The following is a 14,709-nucleotide window of genomic DNA, read 5'->3' as shown; positions in this document are numbered from 1 at the left end:
TTAATTTGGCGAGAGTATAGGGAATTAATTTTTTAAAAACCTTCCTGAGGTCACCGTTAATTAAGTGTTCTGAGAGTAGAATGACTCACTTCAGTTTGGTTTGGTTCTAACATTGCCATTCTAATACCCTGGGCTCAGGAAATGCCATTTCCTGGGATTTAGAAATGAGACTTTTTCAGAATCAAGACACCAATTAAATATTTAAATACTTGTTTTATAGAAACTTATGCTAGACCAACTCTTGCAAATTTTAAACCGAATTAGTTGTGTTTACTCTTTATCCTCACATAATAGAAATGACAGGGGAAATGAAGGCCAGTTATACAATAATACCCTGTTACTTTCGGCATAATAGTAATTGGCTTTGTTGGAACATGAACTGGTAAAGCTGTCTGAGTCACTGATAATTAGAGTTTGCCAGGTAAAACCACCTGTTACCTTTGAATGATCTGAATAGAAATAAGCAAGATTATGGACTGACTCATATCTTTCCAATACATACCCTCTCAAAGTTTTTTTCTCTTAATATTTAATTTCTGAAACATTAGTAAAGCACTTGTAATTTATAACCGCATTTTAAAGCAATCCATTTAGGACAGTATGGTAAATATAAATTTCACTTTATTATATCTATTTTTCATTGATTGAATTTTCTTTCATTAGGTATGCCATCACTACATAACCTTTGTTGTGATTTATAACATATATATAGAAGGCTTACATGAGGCCACTGCTGGTTTGTATGTTGGGAAATTTGAGTTCCAGTGTATGGCTTCAAAGAGCTAACCTTTCTTGGCTTTCTCGTCTAGAAAGAGGTGACAAACTGTAGAGGGAAATTCAACTAAATCAGGAGTTGGTCTTGCATCAATCATCTCAGAACTTTTCTAGTTCAGTCAGTGGGCATTTATTGAGCACTAGCTGTGTGTCAAATGTTGAGTCCTGTTCTACTAAGGATACAAAAATGACTAGGACTTGAACTCTGCTCTCAAAGAACTCTTAAGTCCAGCAAGAGAATAAACATTTAACAACTAATAGAAATACAGTGTGAGATGAGCAATGATAGAACTCTGCTTAAAGAACAGGTTCAAAAGGAAGTCTTTCTATTTCAGGTAGAAGTAGGGAAGGAAGTAAAACCTAAGCTGGGCCTTAAATGAGTAGAATTTCTTTAAAAAGTCATAAATAATGTGCTTTCCAAATTGAAGAAAGAGCGGATATAAAGGCTTAAAATAGGGATTGGTAACCCACTGGTCAAATATGGCCTGCTGCCAGTTTTTGTAAATAAAGTTTTATTGGAATTCAGCCATATTCATTTGTATATTCTCTAAGGCTGCTCCAACAGCAAAATTGAGTAATTTGTCCTGCAAAGCAGGAAATAATCTCTGGCCCATTACAGGATATATTTGCCAACCTTTGGCATAAAATAGCATGTCCTGATTGGTAATCTCAAAATTGTTTTAATTGCTATAAAGTAAACCACTTGCTGAGTTCAAAACAAGTGATGTTCCATATTGCTTCATTCCTCTAAAATCTCTACAATTAATGAGGTGCCTTTACTGCCTCCACACACTACCTTCCTAGCTTTGGAAACATTTTGTGGTTTTACAGATCTCAGAGAACCAGAATCACCAAGGTCAGCCAGCCAGTTGATACTTAGGCTTTTGCTCAGAGCACACAGTTCAGTGCTGTAGAAGGCAGGACACCTTTCCCATGCCATTGGAGGGATCTGTAGCTTGTGTGTGCCTACACCACCCACAGCAGCTCAATGTACAGATAGAAGTAGAAAGACAATTCTCAGAATGTTAAATGATTTTAGTATTGTGGTACAGGGAATATTATTTTTCGAAGTACTATTTTTAACTTTTTGTCATAAACAACATAGATTTCATAATTGGGACAACATAAAAAGTATTTTTCATAAAAGTGCATGAAAGTATTGGGATTTTTCTGAAAAATTACTTTTGTTTGTTTTAGTATTTCTAAATTTGAAGAACGGTGCTGTTTTCTTTATGTGCTTCACAATTCTGATGATTTCCAAATCTATTTCTGCACAGAACTTCACTGTAAAAAGTACGTATTATTCATTTTTTGTGTGAAAAAGACTATTCTTACCTGATTATTTTTTATAATTAATGAGTGGATGTGTAGCTCCTGTAAAGAATTCATGGCTATATGACTATGTAAATTTCATTTGTGCTAGTATTTTATAATTATGTGGTATGTTTAACAGAAAATTTTGAGGGCTCCCTAAAATTAATCAGCTTTTTCTTAGTCAATTTATTTTTCCACAGACAAAACATTAACCAAGACTTACCAGTTAATTGCCAAATATTATTTCTCATTTTTAAAGTGCTCACTTATTATAATATATAATCACAATTTACCAGTTATTTAAAAGATATGATAAAGGATATAGATGAACAACAGCTAGATGAAGAGATACATAGGGCAAGGTCCAGAATGGTCCTAAAATGGAGGCGCATCTGTCCCCATGGAGTTGGTGTGAATGTTTTTGCCAGCCTGGATTCTTCCTAAACCCTGCACTGTTGGGGTTTAATGGAGGCTTCATCACATAGGCATGATCAGTTATTTTTTTTTATTTTTTTTAGCTCCTTTCCCCCTATGGATGGGTGGGAGTGAGGCTGAAAAGTTCATACTTTTCATCAAGCAGCCCGCCCAGCATCAGCTCATTAGAACAAAAGATGTTTCTTGTTCTCTTATCACTTACGAACTTACAAAGGTTTTAGGAGCCCTGTGTCAAAGATGGGGTCAGAGACCAAATATTAGAACAAGAGATCCTTCTAGTATTCTTATCACTTAGAAAATTCAAGAGTTTTGGGAGCTCTGTGCCAGGAACAGAGGGCAGAGACCAATATGTATTTTCTATTATCTCATAGGTACAGGGATACAAGAAAGGTTCTGCATTGTGGTAGTAAACTTTTCTTGTTGCACCGTAATCTGCTCTTCCCTTGGGCTGGCAGTGCACAGCATCACCTGCCTGTGAGGGCATCAGCCCCTATTTATAGTCCTTCCTTACTTTATGACTGGAAACTATTAGCATTCCCTCTGAATGGATAGACGTAGCAAGTGTTACAGGGGACAGATTTGTTTCTTGCCATATTATTTTCCTTGGCTCTGAAATGGTCTCCAGGAAAAACACTTTATAAGAAGAGTTGCTGAAGGAAATGTTTGTCACCAAAAGGGAGGTGGCTTGTCACAAACATATAAGCCAGCTATTCTTGGTTCACATCAGCATTTCACAAACTATATTTATGGGACCTCATTTATATGATATTGAAGTGCTCAGGCAGATTTAGTCCCCAAGATCAAATGTTGTAGTGGCCAGCACTATATCAGAATTTAGAGACACTATTGTAGAAAACAGTTATTTCTGTTATGTCCCATTTTAAGTAATAATACCAACAGCAGCAAAACAATAATAGTTAATATTTAATGAGTACACTGTGCAAAGCACTTTACAAGTGTTACCTAAAGTCATCTTTACAACAGCCTGTGAGACAGATGAGTATATTCTCCATTTTATTATTAAAGGGTGAGCCTCGGAGGGTGGAGGAGCTTGCCCCAAATCACACAAATACTAACAATTTTGGTCTGATATCCAAGTCCACATTCTTAATGTTGCTATGACCTTGTCTAGCTTCACTATTCTAATTTTATGCTGTATTTTGTTGTTATTACTTGAAATGAAGCAATAGGTCATAAATGTCTGGGAAATCTTACCAACTTATGTTTTCATTTTGAAAAATCATGTTTTTTGCACTGATACTGATAGTTTATTACCTGATTCTTTTGGCTCCCAGATTTGGGCTCTGATATCACTTTGTAACATACTTGTTTATATTTAATGTTTTGTGTATTGAGTGACCACATACCAACTTGCATCGTAGGTTTTTCGAAATGGTGAACACCATTACAGAGGAGAAGGGGAGAGGCCCAGAGGAAGGAGACTGTGAAAATGACTCCCTGGAGGTAATCATTTAGATCTTCATGTTCATTTTACAAAGTTTCTCTCTAGCTGTTTTTTAAAAATGAAGAGTTTTTAGAGAAGGAAGGATGTGTGTGGGGGAGGAGGAGGTATGTGAGTGGTGGTGAGGGTTGGGGGCTTAGCCAGAGTCTGTAAACTTTGCCTTTATGTTACATTGCAGACAATTCTCCCGCAAGCACTGGCAGCACTCGCCAACCAAACCATGCTAGGAGGGGAATGCTCAGGTTTCTTCCAAGAACTATCCAGAGCATTTTAATAAATCTATTGACCTCACAAGAAGCAGCTATGTGATAGTGCTCTCATTCATCAAAGTGCTCCCAACTCCCCTTCTCAAGGAAGTGCAGGGATACCGTTATTTTAGTGTTAGAAGAACATTCTTACACTTCTGTCCTTTGCATGTTATCAGAATAATTTAAAATCTATGTTGTAGAATGGCTTCTACAGTATCCCCAGTGGATTAGATACTCTGTACAGTGAAGTCAAGCGTACACGTTTTAAGTATTTGGCTTAGTTTTCCATAATGCCACAGCTAGAGATACTGCTGGCATTTTTTTTCCCATGGATATCCTGTTAGCATTACCATTAATGAATGGATACAGTTATTTCTGGGCTGTGAAGATGAGATCCATCTTGGATTTCCCTCTCATTGAATATCCCTTTGTAACCAGAGCACTTTTATAATATGAGTTATTAAATAACCTTAACATATTTTGCATAATTTATAATTTCATTATATCTTTGGTTACATTCTTAGATATTTTCAACATTCTTAATTAAAATTATTTTTTTAGTATTCTAAATATTTAATTAAAAGGAGTCCTTCAATTTCATTACCACAAACTGAACTCAAACTTCAGGCTATGAATGATATACCAAAAATAATTCCTCTACTTCCTATTCCTTACAGTGTAAACAACAAGGATTACTTCAGTGACTAAGATTTCTATGCAGAATAATTATTTTCTGATCTTTACCTTAATTTGAGAGAGAATTAAAATTACTTCAATACAAGTATCATTTATTCCTGAAGCATTTAGTTACCTTGGCCCAAAACAAAATCAAAATGTTTGAAAGGTCAGATGCTCTGTAATGTTTTTAACTTCATTTAGGATGGCGTCAACATTTGGCACACATTAGGTATTAATGCCGTTCTATAAACTACAAATTTGAAGCTAATCTTTAGACATTTTGGTCTTTGCAAAACTTCTTCCTGAAAGCTCATGTTAAGATTGCTTTTCTTTCTGATTTGAAGAGTAAGATTTCTTTGAAGCAATACAATTGTGAGAGGGATTCAGCCTCCTTTGGGTCATAGTGAGAAGCCCCTTCTAACTGGTCATTTCTGGCTCCAGCGAGATCCCCACACCAGGGTCAGGAGCCTCGGATTCTGATTTAACTTTGCCAACAGCCAGTTTTGTAACTTTGGACAAAAGTTCATACTCCCTCTGGACTAAGATGATTTCATTCCTTTAATGAGAGTTGAACAAGAAGATCTTCAGTGTCCTTTCCCAGCTCAAGTTTTATAATTTTCAAGATTTGTACAGACTATATGAGGTTTTTCAAATATAGCTCAGTACCACTTTCAGAGGACTTTTTTATTTTTCTTTTGACTTAAAAGCCCTGTTTTCTTACTCAAGGCTGCATTTTGACATGGAAGGGTTATGAAAACATACCTTAAGTAATTTAATGTGTTAATAAGTTTATGTTAAACTCCTATAGAACAGTTTATTGCAGTTAATCATAAGGATTCTAACACTTATCAACTGTAGTCCTTATTTTTGTTCTCCCTGCCTTTCATATTCCACTAAGAGCAAGGGCATCTACCCAGTAACCCAAGCCAGACACCTTAAGAAACCTCTGCTCCAGCCTCTCTCATCCTCACACCAGTCTTTCCTCCAGCCCCTTCATTTCATTCTTTCTGTCACTCCACCATCTCAGGTCTTCATCATCTCCCATGTGTTGCGATCTCTCTCCTGCTGTCAATACACTGTCATCAGACAGATCTCTCATGTGGGTTTAATCCTGTGACTGCCCTAATTAAAACTCTTTGATGCTACTTTTGACACTATACAATGTTCTTCAGTCTGGCTGTAACTTACCCTTTCCTTTGCCCCCTGCAATCCAGCAATGCCAAACTCCTTTCCATTTTCCAGATGGCTAAGCTTTTCTTGCTCCTGAACTCGACATGCAGATGCCTAACTCTTCATGCTTTTCCTGCTCTGTCTCACTTGGTGACTGCATCCTAATTTTTTGAGATCCAACTTATATCATTTTTTTTTTTTTTTTGGATTACTTCTGAACACTCCTTCTCACTTTGCTCTGCCCTCACAACATGTTTGCCTACTCCTGTGCCGTAGCTCTTCTTGTTGCATTGTAATTTGATATCGTACACCAGGCTGTTAACATCCAAAGGCTGGACTGTGGCTCTATTTCTCTTAATCACATAGTCTCCATTGGTGCCAGGAGTCCAGGGAGTACAGTCAGAAGACTTAGAAGGGTTTGAAGCTGGAGAGTGACAAAACCAGAATTGTTTAAACAGTATATCAAATTGGGAAGAGGGGGATATGGATTTGAAGGGACAGAGTAAATGCTAGGAAACTGGCTTAAAGGTTATTTCATCAGTGTTAAGTCAGTGAAAGAATGAATACCATTATCAAACCATTGTTTTTACTTCTTTTTTTCTTTCCTTTAAAAAAGAACCATGCAAATTACCGAAATACTTTTAGCGCTCAATACAAAATACGCTGTGTCTCCTACTTCACTCCTCTCCCCAAAACATACATACATTCTCCCCTCACATCAGTCCACCTTTCCTTCCCCCTTTCTCTCTCTCCCTGGCTCTTCTTCCCTCCCTTTTCCCCAACATCCTTCTTTTTCTTTTATGAATCTGCACCTCACTGTTTTATCAAAATGGACATATGATTGACACAAGCCTGAGGCTGTCATAGCAGCTGGCCTTGCGCACATGTTTATACATAGTTTCCAGTGTGCATAAAAAGCTGACCCCTTAGATGGAGTGGGGCCAAAGTGAAGGTTTTCCTTTGACTCAAACATCTGTCACTTTCTTACCATTTTCTTTTCTGATGATTTGCCTCACAAATAGTAAATTATGGTTTGGAATTCATTTAAATCAATTTAGAATTCATTTAAATCAATTCGGAATCATCACATTGGTTTTTCTTTAGCATCCTATTTCTATTTCTGTTCAGATCTGAAGCTCAATATCCACAGTTACCAACCGCACTAAGAAAATATATCACATACAGAATTGTATGATATGAGTATCAATTTTGTTCCTCAGTCATTCATTCCGTTGGAAGGAAAAAAGACTTTTTCCTCTACTAACTTGATTTTAGTGATTGGGGGCCTGCAAATTAACTGACAAAAGACAGATTGACAAGAAAAAAGACAAAGCTGGTTCGTGTACATAGGAGCAAAGGAAGAAGTGGCTTTTAAACAGCTAGAGTTAAGAATTTATCTTAATAAGAAGGGTCATTAATAGTTAGGACTTCAAGGGAAAGCACATGGTGAGAAACAATGGAAGGTATGGTTCTGTAAAGAGTTTGTTTATGTAATTTCTCATCCAGGTAGGAGTGGGCCTGAACTTCCCAGAGAGGGGATATGGCAGCTGTATTTTCAAGAGGCTTTGCTTAAGTCAACAAGAGAAGTTTAGATAAGGTTTTATCTGCAGCTACTATTTATTTTGATATTTTTATTCAGTTTAAAATAATCTTCATATCACATTTGTGGGTCCAAGTGGATCTCATCAGTTCACTCAACAAATTTTTATTGGACACCTACTGTGTAGTAGGCAGTAATTCTAGGTGCTAGAGATACAGCAGAGAACAACATAGAGGAAAATCCCTGCACTCATTGAGCTTACATTCTAATAAGTAAGATTTGTAGTGTGTTTGATAATGATCATTGTTAAGGAGAAAAATAAAGCCAGGAAGGAATTAGGAAGTTACAGTTTAATGGGATGTGCAATTTTGGATGAGGAAGTCAGGGAAGACTTGTTGAGAAGGTGATATTTGAGTAAAGATCTGAGTGAGGAGAGATCAGTCAAGCTATATATTTATACCTGCAGCATTTTTAGCATACTATTAATGTTATTAATAGTTAATGTTTTTCACATTTGTATATTAGGAAGGCAATTCAGACTGAAAAGTAACAAAGCTATTTTTTGGGTCTTCGAGGCGATCACTCACCTACTATAATTAAATACAGAGAGAAGTGCATAGATTTCTGGAAGGTGGTTGTTTTACCATCAGTCCCTCGACAGTGCAAGGACTAAATAAATCACCACTTTGTCATTTGGCCTTGTCAGTATCGTCTTTCTCCTCTGACTTTCTTTCCAGTACCAGTTTAGATTTTTCTGAGCAGACAACAATAGAGGGATGATTCTAGCAGTATTGTCATCATTGCTTCAAAATGCAATCGTTTCCCTTAGCAACAACCTGAATTCCTAGCCTATTTCCATAGAAATAGAATGCAAAATATATTAGCAGTATAATCTTACCTTTTATTTTTTAAAACACTCCTTTCCCTACTCCTCTTTTTCTCCATACTTATCATTTCACATACCTTGTCTTTCATTGGCCCAGCTCTGTTGTACTTTTTCTGGCTATCACATGGATAATTCTATGCCCTTACAGTCCAGGCCAGTCTCCTCAAACCTGCCTTTTTAATTTATATCTCTGTCTTCTAAGAATTGAAAGAAGAGATAAAAAGAAACCAAGCAGCAGTTACTCATTGGAATGGTTTTCAATCATGTTTGTCTTACAAAAAGTCCTTTTGGTTTTTACTATGACTACTTCTAACAGAAATCAACTTCCATACCTAATAAATATCTTTTAAAAAAGAATAGTCTTTGGATGTGTTAGATTCCTGGGGGAAACAAACTCAAGCAGCTTCATCAAGGCTTGTGTATTCCTCACTGTGCTGTATAAATATCTCTATGGCAAAATTTCTTTAAACCAAAAGTAAACCGATACTGATTTTAAATGTCTTGTTTTGGCACCTGATTGAAAAAAAGATGATCAGTTTTTCTATAACATGATTAACTAATTAAGCAAATAATTACTAAGCATCTGCTATAAGCCATATATTGCTCAGACTAGGGATAGAGCAGTTAAAGATAAAGTCTTAGTTCTCAAAGAGATCAGAGTCCAGACTGGAAAACAGACTGGACAAGAGCGATAAATACATGGGAGAGTGAGTGCAGGTGGCCCTGGAAGCACATCAGACCAGAACGTAACCTGGACTTTGAGGGTCAGGTGGGTGATTCAGGAAAGCTTCCTGAAGTTTGGTTTTGAAGGATAAGGCAGAATTACCCAGGTAGAAAGCACAATGTGTATAAAGGCACAATGATCTTGGGAACCTTGCTGAGAGTTTTTGGAGGAGATTGATGAGAGAAGCTTGGATACAGTAAGATCCTGAAGAGTTTTTATGCTGTATTAAGGAATTTGGATTTGATCCTGAAAGTAGTGAGGAGCCAATAAAGCAGAGGCAGTGGTATGAAACTGGAAAGCACACTCTTAAACTTTTGGTTTGAGAAGTTCACTGTCAACTTAATGGAGAATAAATTGGAGATCAGGGCAACAAGAGAGGGTGAGGAAGGGGGGCTAGTTAAAATAAATAAGTCACGGGATGTAGTGTACAGCACAGGGAATATAGTAATATCGTAATAACTTTGCATAGTGACAGAAGGTTACTAGATTAATCATGGCGATCACAACGTAAGGTAGGTAAATGTTGAATCACTGTGTTATACATCTGAAAGTAATAAGATGTATGCTAACTATACTTTAATTAAAAAAATTTTTTAAGAGTCTGTATAATTACTACAGAAGAAAAGTAAAAAGGGCCTGATCTGAGCAATTACAGCAAAGATAAACCTGACAGCATTTGGCAATCAATTTGATATGGGAAGCAAGAGAAAGAATGGAGTCTCAGATAACCACCAGAGGTTGACCAGCTGTCTGCTTAAATAAGCAAATGACCATCTAGTGGATATTGACAGTGTGCTGGAACACCTTTAAAATACAGGTGTTTGGAAACAAGCTCTTATGCTATTATAGGATTTCCCTACAGCATTGGTATTGAGAACAACTCAAAATCTAGAATCTTATGAGCTGGGCTTAAAGCACAGCTCTGACATATTTTCACTGGAAAAGATCAAATGAAAAGATCACTGATTATTTGTAAATTGGAGCTAGTCATAGACCTTCCCTACTATGACAGGCTTATTATGAACATCAAATGAGATAGGTTATTGAAAGTTAATTTTTTCTTTTAAGTTATCGAGCATTATAATAACGTAAGGTGGTGGTAGTATCTGGTTCAGTGTATAGGTTTCTATTCCTTTGAGGGTGCACACTGGCAAAGATGAACTACTTTGGTGATGGTTCCTGCACTGCCTCCTGCTGGCTTGGGTCTTGGCTAGTAGATTTCCAGCATGGATGGCACAGCATGGAAGAAACTTAGACCACAGGAATTGGGTGTGGAGATTTGTGCTCCTTCAGGTAGCATTTTTGAACTATGTTTACTGCCTCTTTGCTGGAGCCCAGTTTTATCTCTTCATCTGTGGAAATTGCTAAATGATCCCTGCTACATATTATCTCACCTGAGAACATACCCAGTCTTCAGCTCTGGACTAGGACAATCTTCAGCCTACATTAGCAGCCAGAATAAGAGTGTTCTCTTATCTACCACTAGGTACCTAGGAATGGGTGCTCAGCGTTGCCACTGGGAAAGTAGACACCTCCCTTCCAGATTTTGGCCTCTGTCCTCAGCCAGAGAAGGGCCCATGACAGGGAGGTCATTGCTCACCCAGTCCTGGCATAGTATTGGGCATAGTTTTAACCCAAGAGCATACAACCTCATTGCTTTCTCTTAGACTTGGAAATCTGTTGGAAACAAACTGGAGCTGGTAACAACACCCTCCCCCGCAACACACACACACATCTTCCTTATTCTCTGTGGTAGTGGTCTTTCAAATGGACAATGTATACCCCAGAGAGTTTGCAGTGATCAGAGTACCTACTTCTGTAGGTAATTTGTTGGTTTTGTCACTGCTTCCTTTTATGATCTCTTTGCCTTTCAATATTTTGTAGTTTCCCTATAATATATCCGAGTGTGAATTTATTTTCTCTTTTCCCATTTAAAGCTCAATTTCTGGAAGTTATATTTCTGTCTCAAATCTGCCTGACCTTTTTTAGAGTATCTTTTACGGTTTTTTTTAATTTATTTTTATAACTTACATTAAATGTACTTTACAGTTTCAGTTTCTTTTTATTTTATGAAGTTTTAGAGATTGATGTTTATCAAATCAGCTCTCACTAGTGGTGAATTGTTTCCTTATATATTTAAAAATTTTGAATCGTGAGCTCAATTTCAGTGGTCCATTAACAGTGAAAATCCTGCATAGTTTATATTGAGAGTCTCCTTTGAAAGTGTTTTTGCTTTGATTCTGCTAGGAATTCCAGAGATGTCACATACTCAAGACCAATTATGGGTATTATAAGTATAAATTCGAACTCCAAACAGCATGAGGATCAGCCAGTGGTTCAAAGTATTCAGAGAATACTATTTTCTGTCCACTTAGAGCTCAGTCTGAGACAGACAAGCTTTCTTTTTGTTTCCCAGTACAGTGGGCTGACTTTTTACCAAGTTTAAAGTCCTTTAAGGACCCTGGTTTTTTGTATTCTAGCTCTTTACCTAATGTTGGCACAAGGCCTCTTTTCTTATCCTTTCATGGACATTAAGACTATCTTTCCAGATAACATATTGACAAACTGTAGCCCAAAGGTGAAATCCAACCTACCACTTCTTGGTAAATAAAGTTTTATTGGAAGACAGACATGCCCATTTGTTTACATATTGACTGGGCTGTTTTCGCCCTATAATGGCAGAGCTAAGTAGTAACCACAGAGATTATATGGCCCACAGATCTGCAGATAGATATTCAGGCTCTTTACAGAAATGTTTGCCAGCCTTTGCCCTAGATTAATGAGACTGACAGCCCTGCCCTCATCCCCACACTGTGGGCTGCAGGGACATTAGTGCTTGAGATTACCTGTCAAATGTTCTTTTTCCTCTTTATTTCTAGCTCCTGATAGTTTTTACTTTTTTGTAAGCCTGGCTAAACATTTAAAAGTATATATAACTTATTTTATCTAGGTGTTTTTAGCAAAAAGGTTTTCAGGTAATTAATCCCCTAAAACCAGAAGCCCATTTTTACTATCTTTGGATTGTCATATATTATTTTTTAATATTTCTTTGACTTAACCTTTTAACTTCAATCATTTAAAATTTTTCTTTGTTTTCTAATGCAGTTCTTTAAAGCCATGAAAATTGTCATCTACATACTATATGTGCGGATATTTTATATGTAATGTACTTGTGATTTTTTTAAACTATTTGTAATTTCCACAATCATTTCATTGATCAGTTCAATGAATGAAATAATAAAATTGATTAAAATCCAGTAGTCAGTGTTCAAATATATTTGTTGGCTCTCTTATTTTTAATATCGTATGATCAAAAGATCCGGTTTTTATGGTAACAGTTATTTGGAATTTGTCGAAATTTTCCTTGTGGCTTAATATAACCAGTTATTATATATTTTTCATAATGCCTGAAAGGAATTTATGTCTGGGTTTAGGGCTCTCTCTCTCTCTATATATATGTTATATCAGATTTGTTAATCACACTTTTAGGATCTTTATTTTAAATTTGTCTTCTAGATATATCAGTTTCTAAAAGAGTTCTGTTAATACCTATTGTGGTTTATATTTGTCTATTTTTCTTTGTAATTTATAAGCTCTACTTTATATATTTTAAAGCTATGTTGTGAGTGTAAAAATCCAAGATCATTGTTCTCATTTGGGTTATTTGTCAGTATTAATGTTAAAGGTGCTAGCTTAAAGACATATCTTAATCTTTTGATGGCCCTGCATCCTGTAATTTCAATCTGAGACAGAAGTGTGCCTTTTTGTATGCCTCCAGATCTGTGGAGGTTTCTACGAGATTCTCTGTAAACACCTTTCATTTTGATACAGTTTTCCATATATGACTAACACACCTGACAGTTTGGGGTTTAGGAATATAAAGATTTCTTTTTATATCAAAGATGAATTTTCCCTCTATTTTTTATTTTTATATTGTTTTTGGTCTTGGAGAATTGGGAGTGATATTAGAAAAAATCCTTACTTTACCATTGTCAACTAGTAAGACCCTAAATTTTTCTTCTTACCCAAACCAAAGCCTTTTAGTGGTTGTATTTTCCTGGTAGAGTTGTGAAATACTTAGCACCAGAAGCTGAAAAACAAAAGAAAAATGAATTAGATGTGCCTAGGTATTGACAGATATTGATGCTAATCACACAATCACAAGAAAAAATGTATTTGTAACAGTTGTGGAAACATGGACATGCCATCTGCTTTATGTTCAGAGTGTCTCTGTTTTGGTCCTTGAAGCCACTTTTTAGAATGTCATCTTGTTTCCCTCGTTAAAGCCACTTGATAAAGTAAGGAAAAATGCTCTTGGAAAACTTGATGTTTAAAATGTAGAATGCAGTTAATGTTTCATCTTCTCTCCCCATTTTTCTTTGCAGTATGACTATGAACACGATGAAAATGGTGACAGAGTCGTTTTAGGAAAAGGCACTTACGGTATAGTCTATGCAGGTCGAGACCTGAGCAACCAAGTCAGAATCGCTATTAAGGAAATCCCAGAGAGAGATAGCAGGTACAGTAATTAGGGTTAGTAAAAAGCTGTTTTCTAAGGTATATTGCGTTGTTTGTAGCATTTTAGGAAATATTTTAGTGATATTCTAAGTAATGAAACTGTCTGAAAACTCTGTTGTTTTAATTAGTTCCCTCTAAGGCTTAACTGTTGCATCTTTCAGTGAATTACAAGACTTTGGTGGAAACAGACAGCATCTCTGAGGTAACAAGGACAGGACTTGCAAAGAATAGAAAAGAGAATGGCCCTGTGTGTCTTGGGCCCAGTCTATGTCAGATGATGGTTGGTTTATTGTATGCGTAGATGAGGGAGTAAGCATTCTGAAATGGTTTGAATCAGAGGTTCCAGTTTCCAGTCCAGCACATAAGGAGCTCGGAGGTAATCACGCCATCCTAACAACTAGAAAGCTAAACAAACTAAGAAATCAACGGCCGTTCTTAGATCCATCAGATAAGTTAGGTCACAGGACAAGCCACAGCCCCTAAATTGGAGAGACACTCATAGGGGAGCCCCACACTTTTGTGCATTTTATTTCCAGGCTCCCTACCAGGTCCTCACAGTTAATACAGGAGAAAAATCCCATGGCATTTCTGACAGGGAGCAGGGAAAGGAACCATTTTGATATATGCCAAAGCATTCTTTTCTTAACAAGGCCTGCCCTCAAGAGAAACTATTTTTACCAGAGCCTGGCCTGTTGGGGTATTATCAGAGCCTGACCAACCTGGGAGAAGGGAAATACCCAACTCCAGCCCTCTCTAGCCATCCTGTCCCACCTAAGGGAGGGTGGCAGCAAGAGGCGGTGGGGAGCAGGGCTGAGAAACATTTGTGAAATTCATAGCCCAGCGGCTATTTGTTTCTCCAAACAAAATCATAGAGAGAAGAACAGATACTCAGTAGGCAGACAGCTATTGCTATTGCTGTCTGCCACCTGTATGATTCCATGTTTTCTGTGCTGTTGTTGC

The 14,709-nt window shown here is 36.9% G+C and overlaps 1 protein-coding gene across 2 annotated transcripts in view; it reads left to right on the top strand.

Annotated features, from left to right (window-relative positions):
- Positions 1-14,709, top strand: part of MAP3K5 (mitogen-activated protein kinase kinase kinase 5) — a 167,972-nt gene that overhangs the window by 110,529 nt on the left and 42,734 nt on the right. For both annotated transcript variants that reach the window (XM_016165843.2, XM_016165845.2), the window contains exons 13-15: positions 1,972-2,067; positions 3,906-3,987; positions 13,617-13,750. In XM_016165843.2, coding sequence (XP_016021329.2) covers positions 1,972-2,067; positions 3,906-3,987; positions 13,617-13,750 — 312 coding nt within the window. The remainder of the gene's footprint in view (positions 1-1,971; positions 2,068-3,905; positions 3,988-13,616; positions 13,751-14,709) is intronic.

Source organism: Rousettus aegyptiacus, unplaced genomic scaffold (genome assembly GCF_014176215.1).
Source record: "Rousettus aegyptiacus isolate mRouAeg1 unplaced genomic scaffold, mRouAeg1.p scaffold_m13_p_1, whole genome shotgun sequence".
NCBI classification, from domain to species: Eukaryota; Metazoa; Chordata; class Mammalia; order Chiroptera; family Pteropodidae; genus Rousettus; species Rousettus aegyptiacus.
The sequence above is the reverse complement of the archived record's forward strand: the minus strand, read 5'-3'. Positions and strand labels throughout refer to the sequence as shown.